At 37.6% G+C, this 12,362-nt stretch overlaps 1 protein-coding gene across 8 annotated transcripts in view; it reads left to right on the top strand.

The window, feature by feature from the left end:
- The window catches only part of LOC105032336 (histone deacetylase 15), an 83,561-nt gene that overhangs the window by 36,624 nt on the left and 34,575 nt on the right, over nt 1-12,362 (top strand). For 7 of the 8 annotated variants that reach the window (XM_010906761.4, XM_010906759.4, XM_029260991.2 and 4 more), the window contains 4 exons: nt 95-150; nt 1,033-1,142; nt 1,323-1,448; nt 1,617-1,667. In XM_010906761.4, coding sequence (XP_010905063.1) covers nt 95-150; nt 1,033-1,142; nt 1,323-1,448; nt 1,617-1,667 — 343 coding nt within the window. Of the gene's footprint in view, nt 1-94; nt 151-1,018; nt 1,143-1,322; nt 1,449-1,616; nt 1,668-12,362 lie in introns of all 8 variants that reach the window. The other variant, XM_010906760.4, reaches the window with a different exon arrangement.

Here is a 12,362-nt window from a genome sequence, read left to right as displayed (position 1 = left end):
CAAATTTAAGTTTTAACCACTGGGGTATTACCTACTTTGCAGCTTCCTTGTTCTATAGATAGCATAGTCTGTTCAAGTTTCTCTCTCTCTGCAGGTCCACTCCTTGGATCATATCGAAGCAGTTCAACAAACGAGAGATATGCTTTCCAGGTATTTTGGATCTTACTGTTTTTGTTAGTTGATTTAGACTTTCATTTCATGTGCTTATATAATCATGAAAATATGATGCGTGCATATCTCAGTCTATTTATTTATTTATTTACAAATGATCCTGATATTATTTATAAACAAGAAATCATAGGCACAATGAGAAACCGGATCCCTGCTTCCATATCTCCATCATAACTCTCTCAGATTTTTTACCTTCTGTTCTTTCTGTTTAGGTCTTTGCTCTATTCTACTCCATGTCTTTGGTACTACCTTTCTATATTTCATCATACTATCTGTCATCCTTAAGTTTCCAAAGCAGTTATCGAAAATTTCGACGAGTTAGTTTAATTGATCAATCACATGAGAATAACTTTTGACATTAAGCGCCTGTATTCTAGGGCAAGCCAACACTTTCTAATGGATGGTCAATTAATCTACTAGTTCACGTGGTTTATTAATTGCTCAAGGTTGATCTTGGTAGAATTTATGACATTCTGATCAATCAGACTGTCTTCAGTTTGACTCTCTATCTAGATTCTGTGAGACTAATGGGAAGTTTGGAGGGTTGGTCTCGGATTGCTTCAGCTTAAAACTGTGACTGATAAGGTTGTTCCCCTATCCACTGATTGACCTTTTAGGTTTACATCAGATTTACAGCTGATTGTAGCAAAAAGTTAAACGTGGAATCCTTGCATGGAGTTTTCTCAACTTAGAGGAGTCTCTTTGGATGGTTATTCATATGTAAAGAGAGATGATGATGATGATAATATTGAATGCTATTGCTTTCATGAGCTTTTTATTTATAGTCTATAGATATGGTTGAATATGACATTAAATATGATGACTTCTACTTGGATCCAACTGACAGCTACTTCACTCCAGACACATATGCCAATGAACATTCAGCATGTGCTGCGAGACTTGCAGCAGGACTTTGTGCAGATCTTGCTCGCACAATTATGTCCGGTCATGCCAGGAATGGTTTTGCCCTGGTATGTTCACTCTTTTTTCCATTGCAAATTAAATTTAGATGTTCTATTTTGTTATTGGCTTATAGCCAAGTAGTTTGAATCGGCATAACAATTTGGACCATGGTTGCATAATATTTAAATTATTTGCTATTTTGCGGCTACTAGTTTGCAGAAGTGCTGACAATGTGATCTATAAATCAGGTTCGGCCTCCCGGGCATCACGCAGGTATTAAACAAGCCATGGGTTTCTGCCTCCATAATAATGCAGCAATTGCTGCATTAGCAGCACAGAGTGCAGGTGCCAAGAAAGTATTAATTGTTGATTGGGTAATATTAAACTATCTTGGACTCTCTGTGCTTCAGTGTTAAATCTTACATTTAGTTGTATGATGCCTCTGTTGCCTCCATACATAACCATTTTATGAGAGAGATGTATTCATGTAATGCTAGTCATGCTATAAGTTCTCAACCTTAGCATTTTGGTGGTGGTTGCAGGATGTACACCATGGCAATGGTACACAAGAAATATTTGATGGGAACAAATCGGTGAGCAGTTACATGATTAATTCTGTTTCTTGTGTGAAAAGTTGACTAATAGTTTTGTTAGTTATATAGAACATTTAGTTTATGTTGTAACCATTGCTGATAGTACTATTATCTTCCTTTTATAAAAGAACTTAAAAAGAATTATAAAAAAAGTTCTTGGTTTCAAACAAGGTAACATAGATTTAAAACATTAATTAGAAAAGAAGAATACAAATTTATTAATTGGAATGGTTCTCACCAAGGATTGTTGACTCGGAACCAGATCTTGTGCCAGCTGATCAGCGATACAAGTCGGTATGCCCCTATATTGGTCCCGAATCGACATAGAAACGAGGGATGAACCAGAGAGAAAAAGAGAGAGAAAGATAGAGGGGGAGGGAGGGAAAGGGAGATCGGTGGAGATGCTGGCGGTGGCCATCGGAGGGCTATAGAGGCTGCCTAGGCCTCTTGGGCTCTGTAGTCTTCCGTGAGAGAAAATGAGATGAGAGAGAGATAGAGAGAGAGGGGGGAAGGGAGGGAAGAGGGAGGGGAAGGTGGCGCGGAGGCTGCTGTAGCCGCCGGACAGTCCCAAAACTCCTTACGGTTGCCGCGGGTTCGAAATAGGGGCGACGCCCCTGTTTCATCATCTTTTTTTAAAAAAGATGATAAATAGTGAAGCCGGCTTTTTTGAAAAAAAAAAAATATTGTCGGCTTCACTATTTATCTTTTTTTTTTAAAAAAAGATGATGAAACAGGGCATCGCCTCTGTTTCAAACCCACGGCCATTGTGGAGAGTTTTTGGGCCGTCTGGGGCCTCCCCGCGACCCTCCGGCGGCCTCCCCACGACCCTCTAGGCCTTCTTGCCACCTTCCCCTCCTTCCTGTTCCCTTCCTTCCCCCTCCCTCTTTTCTTGCATTTCACAGAGGACCATGGAGCTCCAGAGGCCTCGGTGGCCCTCAAGCGGCCTCAGGCCACCACCGGCCACCTTTGGCCTTCCCCTCTCCTTCCCTCTCTCTCTCTTCATCTCTTTCCTTCTCTCTCACTCCATTTTCGCTGGCGTTCTGAATCGGATGCTTGAAGCGCACTGGTTAGCCGCCAGTACGGTTTGGCATGCCCCGAACTGTTTGGTTCGGGTTAGTTCGGCGCACCATGGTGCTCACTTTACATCACAATATGTTGAATGATCTTGCAGATATTATAATATATTTGACCAATTCTCCTGATGCTGAAAGAAAATATTAAATGATTGAAAATAGATAAATTGGCTAACATTAAATCTAAATATAAATTACATCCATACGGCAAGGGGGATGCTTCTTTGCTCGCAAGTGTCAGAAGTGTCTGGACAGGTTCTCAGAACTTTTTTGTTAAGGTGTTTGTTTCACATTATCAGACTCAAAGATTTGGCCAGTTCTGCTGTTTGTTCTGCAGGATGTTGGTGCACCAGGATTGCAATTTTTAGACATCAAAAGTTATCATGAAGTCATTATGAATAATAATGATGTAGACTCTGCTTAAATGGCTCATTTATAAGAAAGGAGTGAGTGGAAGAGCATTAAAGTAATATATTAAACGCTTTGATTACCACCTTGACTTTGAAGCCCCACTCCAAAGTCCTTCCAGAGCTTGAAGAACTCCTAAGGGGCCAGCATATTCAGGCTCAGTAAATTAGTGTATGATTGCAGACAATTCGCTTTCTAATCACTGGCATTCAAGCTTTAGGTGAAGCAAACATTCCTATGTGTTCACTTTTGAGTCGACCTGAGTTCAGGTTTCTCTTGCGAGGAAACAAGTACACCCTATTGTTAACAGGATATAGTGTCACACTTATAATTTCATGTTGTGATATAGCAGAAATAATTGCAACTAGGGGAGCTAAGTGTTTTCTACAGTTTTTTTAGGTCTACAAAATCAACAATTGTCCCCTTGCCTTTCTGTTTCTAGATCTCTACTTTTGAGCCCATCCTTCCATCAATGAGAACACAATGCTAAAGCTACATAGAGGACTTGAGATTGTCAATCAAGAAACAGAATCTGAAATGAAAAGGTGGAGCTAGAGGGCAGTGGTTCAAGGAAGTTGGTTAAGAAACAAATGATTAATTTGATTATGACATGATATGTGATACATATTTCTTAATATACCACCATTCAGTGTATAAACCATACTGCATTAATTTGATATACCATCATTCACTGTCTTAAAAATGTGAATATTCGTTTTCAAGTTTTTTCAACAAGTATTCTGGAGAAATAGCCAAGATGATCAAGAAAAAGGAGACAGTCTCCTGAGGTTCAGTTAGGAAGCATAGTGCTTGTAATGGGGATCTGTAGACGTAGGCTGTAGATGTTTCTTTATGAAGCACAAAAATGGATTCGGGATACAGATACGCCTCAATATAATAAATCTTGAAAAAGTGGGCTAAGATATGGATAGGATATGCGAAGGAATACAATATACACAAACATATGCATGTTATATGTATTTTGTTATCCTATACATGCCATGCATATAATATCATATGTATGTATGTATGTATGTGTGTGTGTGTGTGTGTGTGTGTGTGTGTGTGTGTGTATATGTATATGTGTGTGTGTGTGTGTATGTATATGTATATGTGTGTGTGTGTGTGTATGTATATGTATATGTATATATGTCTATGTATATATGTATATGTGTGTACATATATACATATACATATACATTATGTATGTATGTATGTATGTACGTGTGTGTGTGTGTGTGTGTGTTGTTATACATATGTGTGTGTGTGTTGTTGTACATAGAGGTGGACTAGACTCCTGTTGATTGGGTTTCAAATAAAATCCAGATGGTCTTGACTGGACAATGTGGATCCAGCATCGACAATCCAAGCCATTAGATGTGATCTGCTATCTTTGAACTGCTTACACCAAAAAATCATGTGAATTGGAGTGGTCAAACAAGTTGCATATCTTTGTGGATGTATGTGTATATTTTATACGTACATGTGTAATACACACAAATACATCTGCATGTATATAAAAAAACCATTCATAGTAGGCTAATACCAAAGTCCATAGTTTGAAGCAAAGTTCATTGTGTTGGTACCAGACCCCGCACAGTATCGGTACATGGTATGGTATGAAATGATGAGATGTACTTAGTGTCGGTACGGTACAAGACTGCTTATTGATTTGGTACCGGTATGGTATATTACATCCAATACGATACGGTACCAATCGGTATGATGAATCTTGCTTTGAAGTATTCGTGGTTCCTAAATGCTCCTTCAGATTGCAATGCATCATCATACTAAAGTCTTACCATGGGATTTAATCCATCTCTCATGTCATGGATGCTTTTTATTCCTTAAATGAGGCGGTCCTGATATTTCATCATAGCTTGTCAGAATAAAAATGATTGCTAAATGTTCTTTAGTATATCACTTTGCTTCAACACAATGATCCTTTTTCTCTTTCATCTCAAATAATTCTTCTCAATATCCTTTTATTCGATTCACTGACATAAAATCTCCAAATTCTATGGGACCTTAGCAAGTCTTCCTTGTATTATGTTTGATTCCCATCAAAATGGTATCAAAGTGAAAAAATGAAATTAAAAGTTTTATTAGCTCATTCTACCTAAGAGATCTAGAGCTTGAGTTTTAACATTTTATCTGGTTAAGGATATTCATGAACTTGGTTGGACAGTAGGTTTTGGTCCATGGATGCTTAACATTAAATGCTAGCTGCTCGGATATATGCACACTATGTAATATGGATCATATGGCAATTGGACATGTTAATATGAGATTTTTCATTTATTGTAGTAACATGGGTATTGTTTGCTCTAATAACATATACTCTTTGATTTGATTTGCTATAAACTTAAGTTGCCATAAAATGTTGAGGTGGCATATATATATATATATCACTAAAAATTTTCAAAAAAAATATATGCTAGTTTAAATGAGTAGTGATGAGGAAACTTTACCAAATTTGGACATTGTTAATGAAAAATGGAAGAATATAAAACCATAATATCCACTCTTAAAGTGAAAGTGGATCATGCACTAGTAGTTTGCTCAGTAAGAAATACACTAAATGTAAATTTGAGATTGAAGTTCTAGTCTTAGTTTCAGTCAGGCCCGTCAAGTTTTTATTTTTATAGTTTCATTTAGAAAAGTCAAGAAAAACTAAATATAAGGAAAAAATAAAGCAAGACATAAACATATATCATGCAATATAGAGTATTTGGTAAAATTTGGAATTGTTGAATGTATTTATTTAGTGTTTTCATATGGATAATATGAAATAATTGAATGAATAGTATTATATTAAAACAGTTAAAATGTTAATTAATCATGTTATAAATCAATTTAAATGGTAATACAGTATTTAGTTGTTTGATGGTAACAAAATGCTTGGTATGTAACAAGGTTGGCCGATCCCTTACTGGGACTTCTACCAGTATGCACCCGGTTCGATACATTATGGACACAGGGCACACTATGGAGTGCCAGTTCTGAATCGACACGCCATTTTTTTTTTCATTTTTTAAGGTTTAATGAAAAGTAATGAATTTTTTTGGTAGTTTGAATGATTTTAAGTCTCATTTGATGTTTCTTGATGTTTTTTGATGTTTCTACCAGTACACCTTAAATGATGTTTCTTTATGTTTCGTAGTGAATTTTTGGTGTCACCATGACATTGCACTGAAATAATACTATTTTGGAGAGGCAAAAACTTGAAAAGTTTATATCGTTAGGTTTGCTACCCCGTAAAGTTTGTGTTAGCATCAAGCCGAAAGCATAATGTAAAGAAAAAAACCCACAATCCTAGCTTTGCATGCTAGGAGAAGCAGCATGAAATATCCTAAAATCAATTAGTTGGATACAAAACTTAAAATGATACACTTAATTTTATGTATTTAAAGTATAACATACATACCAACATCTAGAATCTCGTCGAGTGGCGATGTCTCTTATGGATGTCCGGATCATCAGTATAATCATAAGGCATATTAGCCCACCCTTATAACCAATCAGCATTGTAATCTGCATGCTCATCCCATAAGGTGCGCGCTTTGTGTTATGATAAGTCTAGGATCTCTCGTCGAAGCTTTGGCTCTGAAAGATATTCTCTAACTAATAATACGGCTATGGAGGGGTCCATCTGAATATGTCGATAGCAAAATCTGATCCATAAGGTGCTATAGACTGTATAGAGGTAGTAGCCACTAAAAGATGGTCGATATAATGTACAACACATGGAGTTCAGAAAATATGTGGTGTTGCTCCATTAGGATCTTCCTAATGATCATCTATTGTGGCCCATTATAAGTGATGATCTACACGACATTTTTTTTCTCCTACTGGATTAGTCACATCATCAATCAAGGATGCATATGGTGTCATGCACCTGACCAAAAGCATGCATTGACTTGAATTTTTTTTTTCATGTATAGGATATCAAAAAGGTGATGATACTCCATCTGATAGGACTGGTCCAACCATCACATATTACTGTTAGTCCATATGCGGGCCATTTGCTCTAGTATGATGTAGTTTACTTTTATAGCTTATTCTTATTGTTGTCAAGAAGTTTACTGTAGATGTTCTTCGATCCTGGAGGATCGACATTCAAATTGGTAGCCTGTATAAAGGAAATGACAAAGCTATGGTGCATGTTGTTTGCCGCATTCATTAGGATGCGACGGAATTAAAATCAGGATCCAATAGCTCGCCACATATCCTTTTTTTATTTAAATCATGAAATGGTGGTTCGTGGTAGAATCTCTTTGGAGGACTTCTTCCTTCTTTCAAAAGCTTCTAGCATAAATACAATATGGCCACCATCTCTACCGATGGCCTCCTTAAGTGAGGAGGTCCTATTGAACTTTGGATTTGTCTCATTGGTCGAAGAATCAGAGCTCAGCTTGTGATGTGACGGTCTAAATCAAGTCCTATGTCTAGCCACCTCATCATACTACCACAGATCATCCAAGCTCACCTAAATGATAGCTTGGATTTGTGCCTTGTCATCTAGAGTAAAGGCCTTTGAATTAGGGCCGACAAAATATGACTCAACCCGCCAACCCGATCCGTGTTTGATCCACCATAAACAGGTTTAGGTTTAGGCTAAATGGGTTTGGATCATAAGTAGATCGATCCATTTAATCTGTTTAATATTTCGGTCAGATTTGGATTTTAGATATCTAATCCATTTAATCTGTTTAATATTTAGGTCGGGTTGAGTTAGATAATCTGTTTAACCAGTTTAATCGGCTTAAAATCTATTTAATCTGTGTCTGATCCATTTAATCTGATCTGTTTAATCCGTTTAAGATTTGTTTAACTTGTTTAAAACCTACTTAAACTATTTCTAACCCATTTAACCCGACCTATTTAACCTAATTTAATTTGTTTAATAAATGAATTAAACGGATCACGTCAGGTGATCTACTTAATAAATAGATTGGGTTCAGGTTTGAAATTTTTGATCCATTTAATAAATAGGTCGAGTTTGTGTTGACGATTTTCTGGCCCGATCCGTATTGACCCGACCCGATCCGACCCAATTGTCACCCCTACTTTGAATCTGTAGAGCAATAAAAAGGTGGCTCTACAGTTTGGCAGTCCACCTTCTCTTGGCAACCCTATTCTTTACTGCTTTAAAACCAGTAAAGTGCTTTTTTTAATCAGTTGTCGGACCACTTGTGGATATTTTCAGTATATAGATATGTTGAGATAGCACCAGCTAGATGCTGCTTCAATTTGGTTGCCCCTCCATTGAACTCTATGTTGCACCAGTTGCACATGGAGTGATATTGATTCAAGAGTATTTGTCCATGATCCCAACCAATGTCATGCTTGGGTTTTTATTTTTCCTTGATGGATCCATTCCTAGAGGTTTATTAACCATGTCAATTTGTTAATTATTTATAAATTGTAAAGTTTTGTTATCATTAAAAGAATATGTTTTCTACTTCAAATAGTACTTCTGAATTATGTGATACATTGTACTAATTTTTCATAATTTCTTGACTTATATATTTTTAATAATTTTTTATCAAAATAATTTTAAATATCATAAATTCAAAAAATATATTTTTTACTTCAAAAAATACTTTTGAGTTATCTAATATGTTGTACTAATTTTTCTTTTTTTGTATTAATTATACATTTTTAATATTTTTAGATTTAAAATTATTTAGTTTAAAAACTCAAAAAACTTAATTTGAGCTTGATCCATGTAGAACCCTGTAATGGTTGCTATATATATTTTTCTATGTCCGTTGGCATATATCAAAGGCTACTTATTTCTCAATTTTATTCAAATTTGGATCTATGCCACTATATGCATGATTACATCTAAATTTGAATAAACGGACACCAAATTTAGATCAAGAGTAGCTTACATGCTTGTAAACAACCTTCTAATTTTATACTTATTTTCTGATCTTTATTTTATTTTTAAAATTTGTTATCTATTTTTTTAATTTAAAAATTATAGATTTAATGAAAATTAAAGATTTGTCTTATTGTATAGATCATCCATAGATCTATAACATATCATGAAATTATATCAAAATGAAAAATTTTGGTATGGTCTATTTTTCTATTTTTGTTGTCGATTTCGGCCTAAGAAAAGAAAAAAACAAAGAAATTAAGAGAGGAAGAGTGAGATTACCTTCAAAATTGCTTTAATCTAGTATTTTCTTTTTGTAGTATGTGTTTATTGGAGAGATTTTTGTGGATCTCGAAGGAGGCGTGAGAAGCAAATGAAGCTTCTCATGGTCTCTCTCTTCACTTATTTAAGGGGAGTGTTCAGCCACTGAACTGGTGTGAATTGCTTAGTTTGCCATTTTCGCTCCAAAAACACTCGGCTCAGAGCGGTTTGCATCAGTTCGATGATTCATTGGGCTGAATTGTCTCGATATTTGAGCGGTTCAGTTCGGTATGTCCCAAACCGCCCAGTTCGAGGTGGTTCAGTGCACCATGGGCTCTACTCATGGCTAGCCAAATTGTGTTATTCGTCATGGATGGCATTGTTAGATGTATGTCCTAGATTGGCTGACACTTGTATAACTTTCTTAGAGCATATTTTGTAATATTGACTTATAAATTAATAAAATTGGATTTATTTTCATTCATATTTGTGTTTTTTAAGTGTCTATGAATCGTCCATTGAGTTCATGGATATAATGACACATATTCTCAAGTGTTGAGAACAAGGTTTGCCATGCCGTGCCGAACCGGTCGGTACACCCCATCTCGTACCGCACCGGCGGAGAACCGGCACGATTCGGTCGGTAAAATCGGTACACCGGCGGTACCGACGAATAAAGAACGGAAAGTGAGAAAGAAAGAGGGGAGGGAAGAGAGGGAGGTGGGAGCCGGCGGTGGCTGGCTGCGGCCGTCAGAGGGCTTCCGAGCCCCGTATCGCCCAATAGGGCTTTCAAGAGAGCAAAAAAGAGAGAGAGCGCTCGGAGGGGGGTGGAGAACCTACCGGACAGACGGTGCCTCCGTTGCGAGGCTTCCGGTGGCCGGCGAGCCGACGCCGACGGCCTGAGGGCGGTCGAGCGGGCGGAGCCCCTCCGCGACTCCGCCCCCTTCTTCTTTTTCGAAACAGACGTCGTCTATTTCGATTTTTATTTATTTTTTTATTTTAAACTTATGAAGTCGGCAACTGGGTTGCCGACTTAAGAATTTTTAAAAAAAAACAAAAATCGTGAAGCCGGCAAATCGTTTGCCGACTTCACTTAAAACCACGTTTTTAAAAAAATTTGCGAAACATGGGCATCGCGATGCCCCTGTTTCATGCCTGCGGCACCGCGCGCATGGACAGCACCCTCCGACGGCCACGGCGGCCAGTCGGAGGCCGTCCGGCGGCCCCGTCGGCTCCTTCCCCTCCCTCTTTTTTTTTCCTCTTTCTCTCTCTCTATTTCTCTCAATTTCTCACTTTCTTCTTCCAATTCGGGTCATCGGTTCGGTACGGTTTGAAACCATACCGAACCGTACCACCGGCCGGCCGAAACGGCCGGCGGTACCGGTTCAGCAAACCTTGATTGAGAATTTGAGACATATGTCATTAATAATTAATTCATAAACTGTTCCGATCGTAAGATCATCATGGGGACGGTGCTTGATTCGGAGAGATTGGTGCACCATCGCTTTCTTGGGATAGATGGATCTTGAATCTATGGTGTGGAGACACCAGAGCGAGAGTGCAAGTGTTTGTTAGGAACAAAGGTACTGAACATGACCAAACACGAGTAGTCGCTAGGATGTCTACCTTCTCGTCATTGATTAACTCGATGCTACGGTAGTGTGTCTAGTTCTTAAACCTGCGGTGCCTCGACTGTTCACAGTGAGGGTGCTAGGTTTGACTACACCATAACTTGATCTCCTAGTCATACGGAGTCTTGAGGTATATGTTGGCTACAGTAGACTTATTGTAGGAATAGGGTGTGCACCAAATGGGATTTATTGACCTCAATAGATGAGTAGTCCTATATAGATCATGACATTGAGTCCTGAAACCCATGACCATGGCAGTGTGAATAATGGAAAGGTGTTTCCATAAGGTTTCACAACGGACTCGAGTCGATTGAATCAACATATGACAAAAATCAGGTTTGACGAGTTATCCTTAACCTATGTCTTGTCGGAACTCACGATAGAAGAATTGAATCACACAGCAACCGCACCTAGAGGTTCAACTATTCGATTTTGATGGGTTACTACTACATACTGCTAGGTGTCATTGGTGAATCGTGGGATCAATTAGAATTATTTTGATGATCGATAATTCTAAATTGGCTGAATTGGAAGGATTTTCAATCCATCGAAAAGGATTTCGATGATATTGATGATAGAGATCATAATATATCCCACTATCAAATAGAATTAAACTTATGGGATCACACAAACAAGGATATTGGTCTAGGATTGCACAATTAGGCTAGCATAGTCTGATTGGGTTAGGATTAATTAAATCCTAATTTTGGGTTTAAGAAAATCATACTAGCACATGATTAAACCCAGTTTTTCCTTGATTTGGATTTCCTATTTGATAGGGCTTGATGCCTTGACCAAATCAAAGCAAGCTCGTTTGGACACCAAGAGTTGAAGTCCTTGAAGCCACCCATGTAAGAATTAAAGGATGGGGCGCCAATAGTTGGTGCTTTATTGGCGCCTTAATAAATTGGCTCCCCACATTTTTATTGGTGCCCCACATTTTTCTTTATGTGACATCGGGAGAGAAAAGGTGGGATGCCCAAATGGAGCGACCTTGTGGATAGGATGAGAGGATAAGGCTTTATCCCATTTGAATTTGATTTTAAGTTTGAAGAGTTCAAATTTGAGATGAGGATAAAGCACCATTTAAATTTAAAGGGAACTTATCCCCTTGTGGATGAGGATAAAGGTTATCATCCTATTTGAATTCAAGTTTAAATTTGAAGAGTTCAAATTTACATGCGGGAGGATTAGGGGTGTAAAAAATTCCGTTCAAACCATCTAAACCGTCCAACCCAATCCGAACTGAACCAAATATAAAGGTTTGGCGGTTTAACTGGTTCGGTTTGGTTGAATAAAATAGAAAAACCGATATGTCGGTTTGGTTGTTGGTTTATTGATTTATGTGATCCATTGAAACCGAACCGAACCGAAATTAAAATGTCATCGTTTTATATGTTTATATATATATATACCTATGTTATATGCTTCATAT

Source organism: Elaeis guineensis, chromosome 2, assembly GCF_000442705.2.
Source record: "Elaeis guineensis isolate ETL-2024a chromosome 2, EG11, whole genome shotgun sequence".
Classification (NCBI taxonomy): domain Eukaryota; kingdom Viridiplantae; phylum Streptophyta; class Magnoliopsida; order Arecales; family Arecaceae; genus Elaeis; species Elaeis guineensis.
Note: the sequence above shows the minus strand (reverse complement) of the source record. Positions and strands in the feature narration are given on the sequence as shown.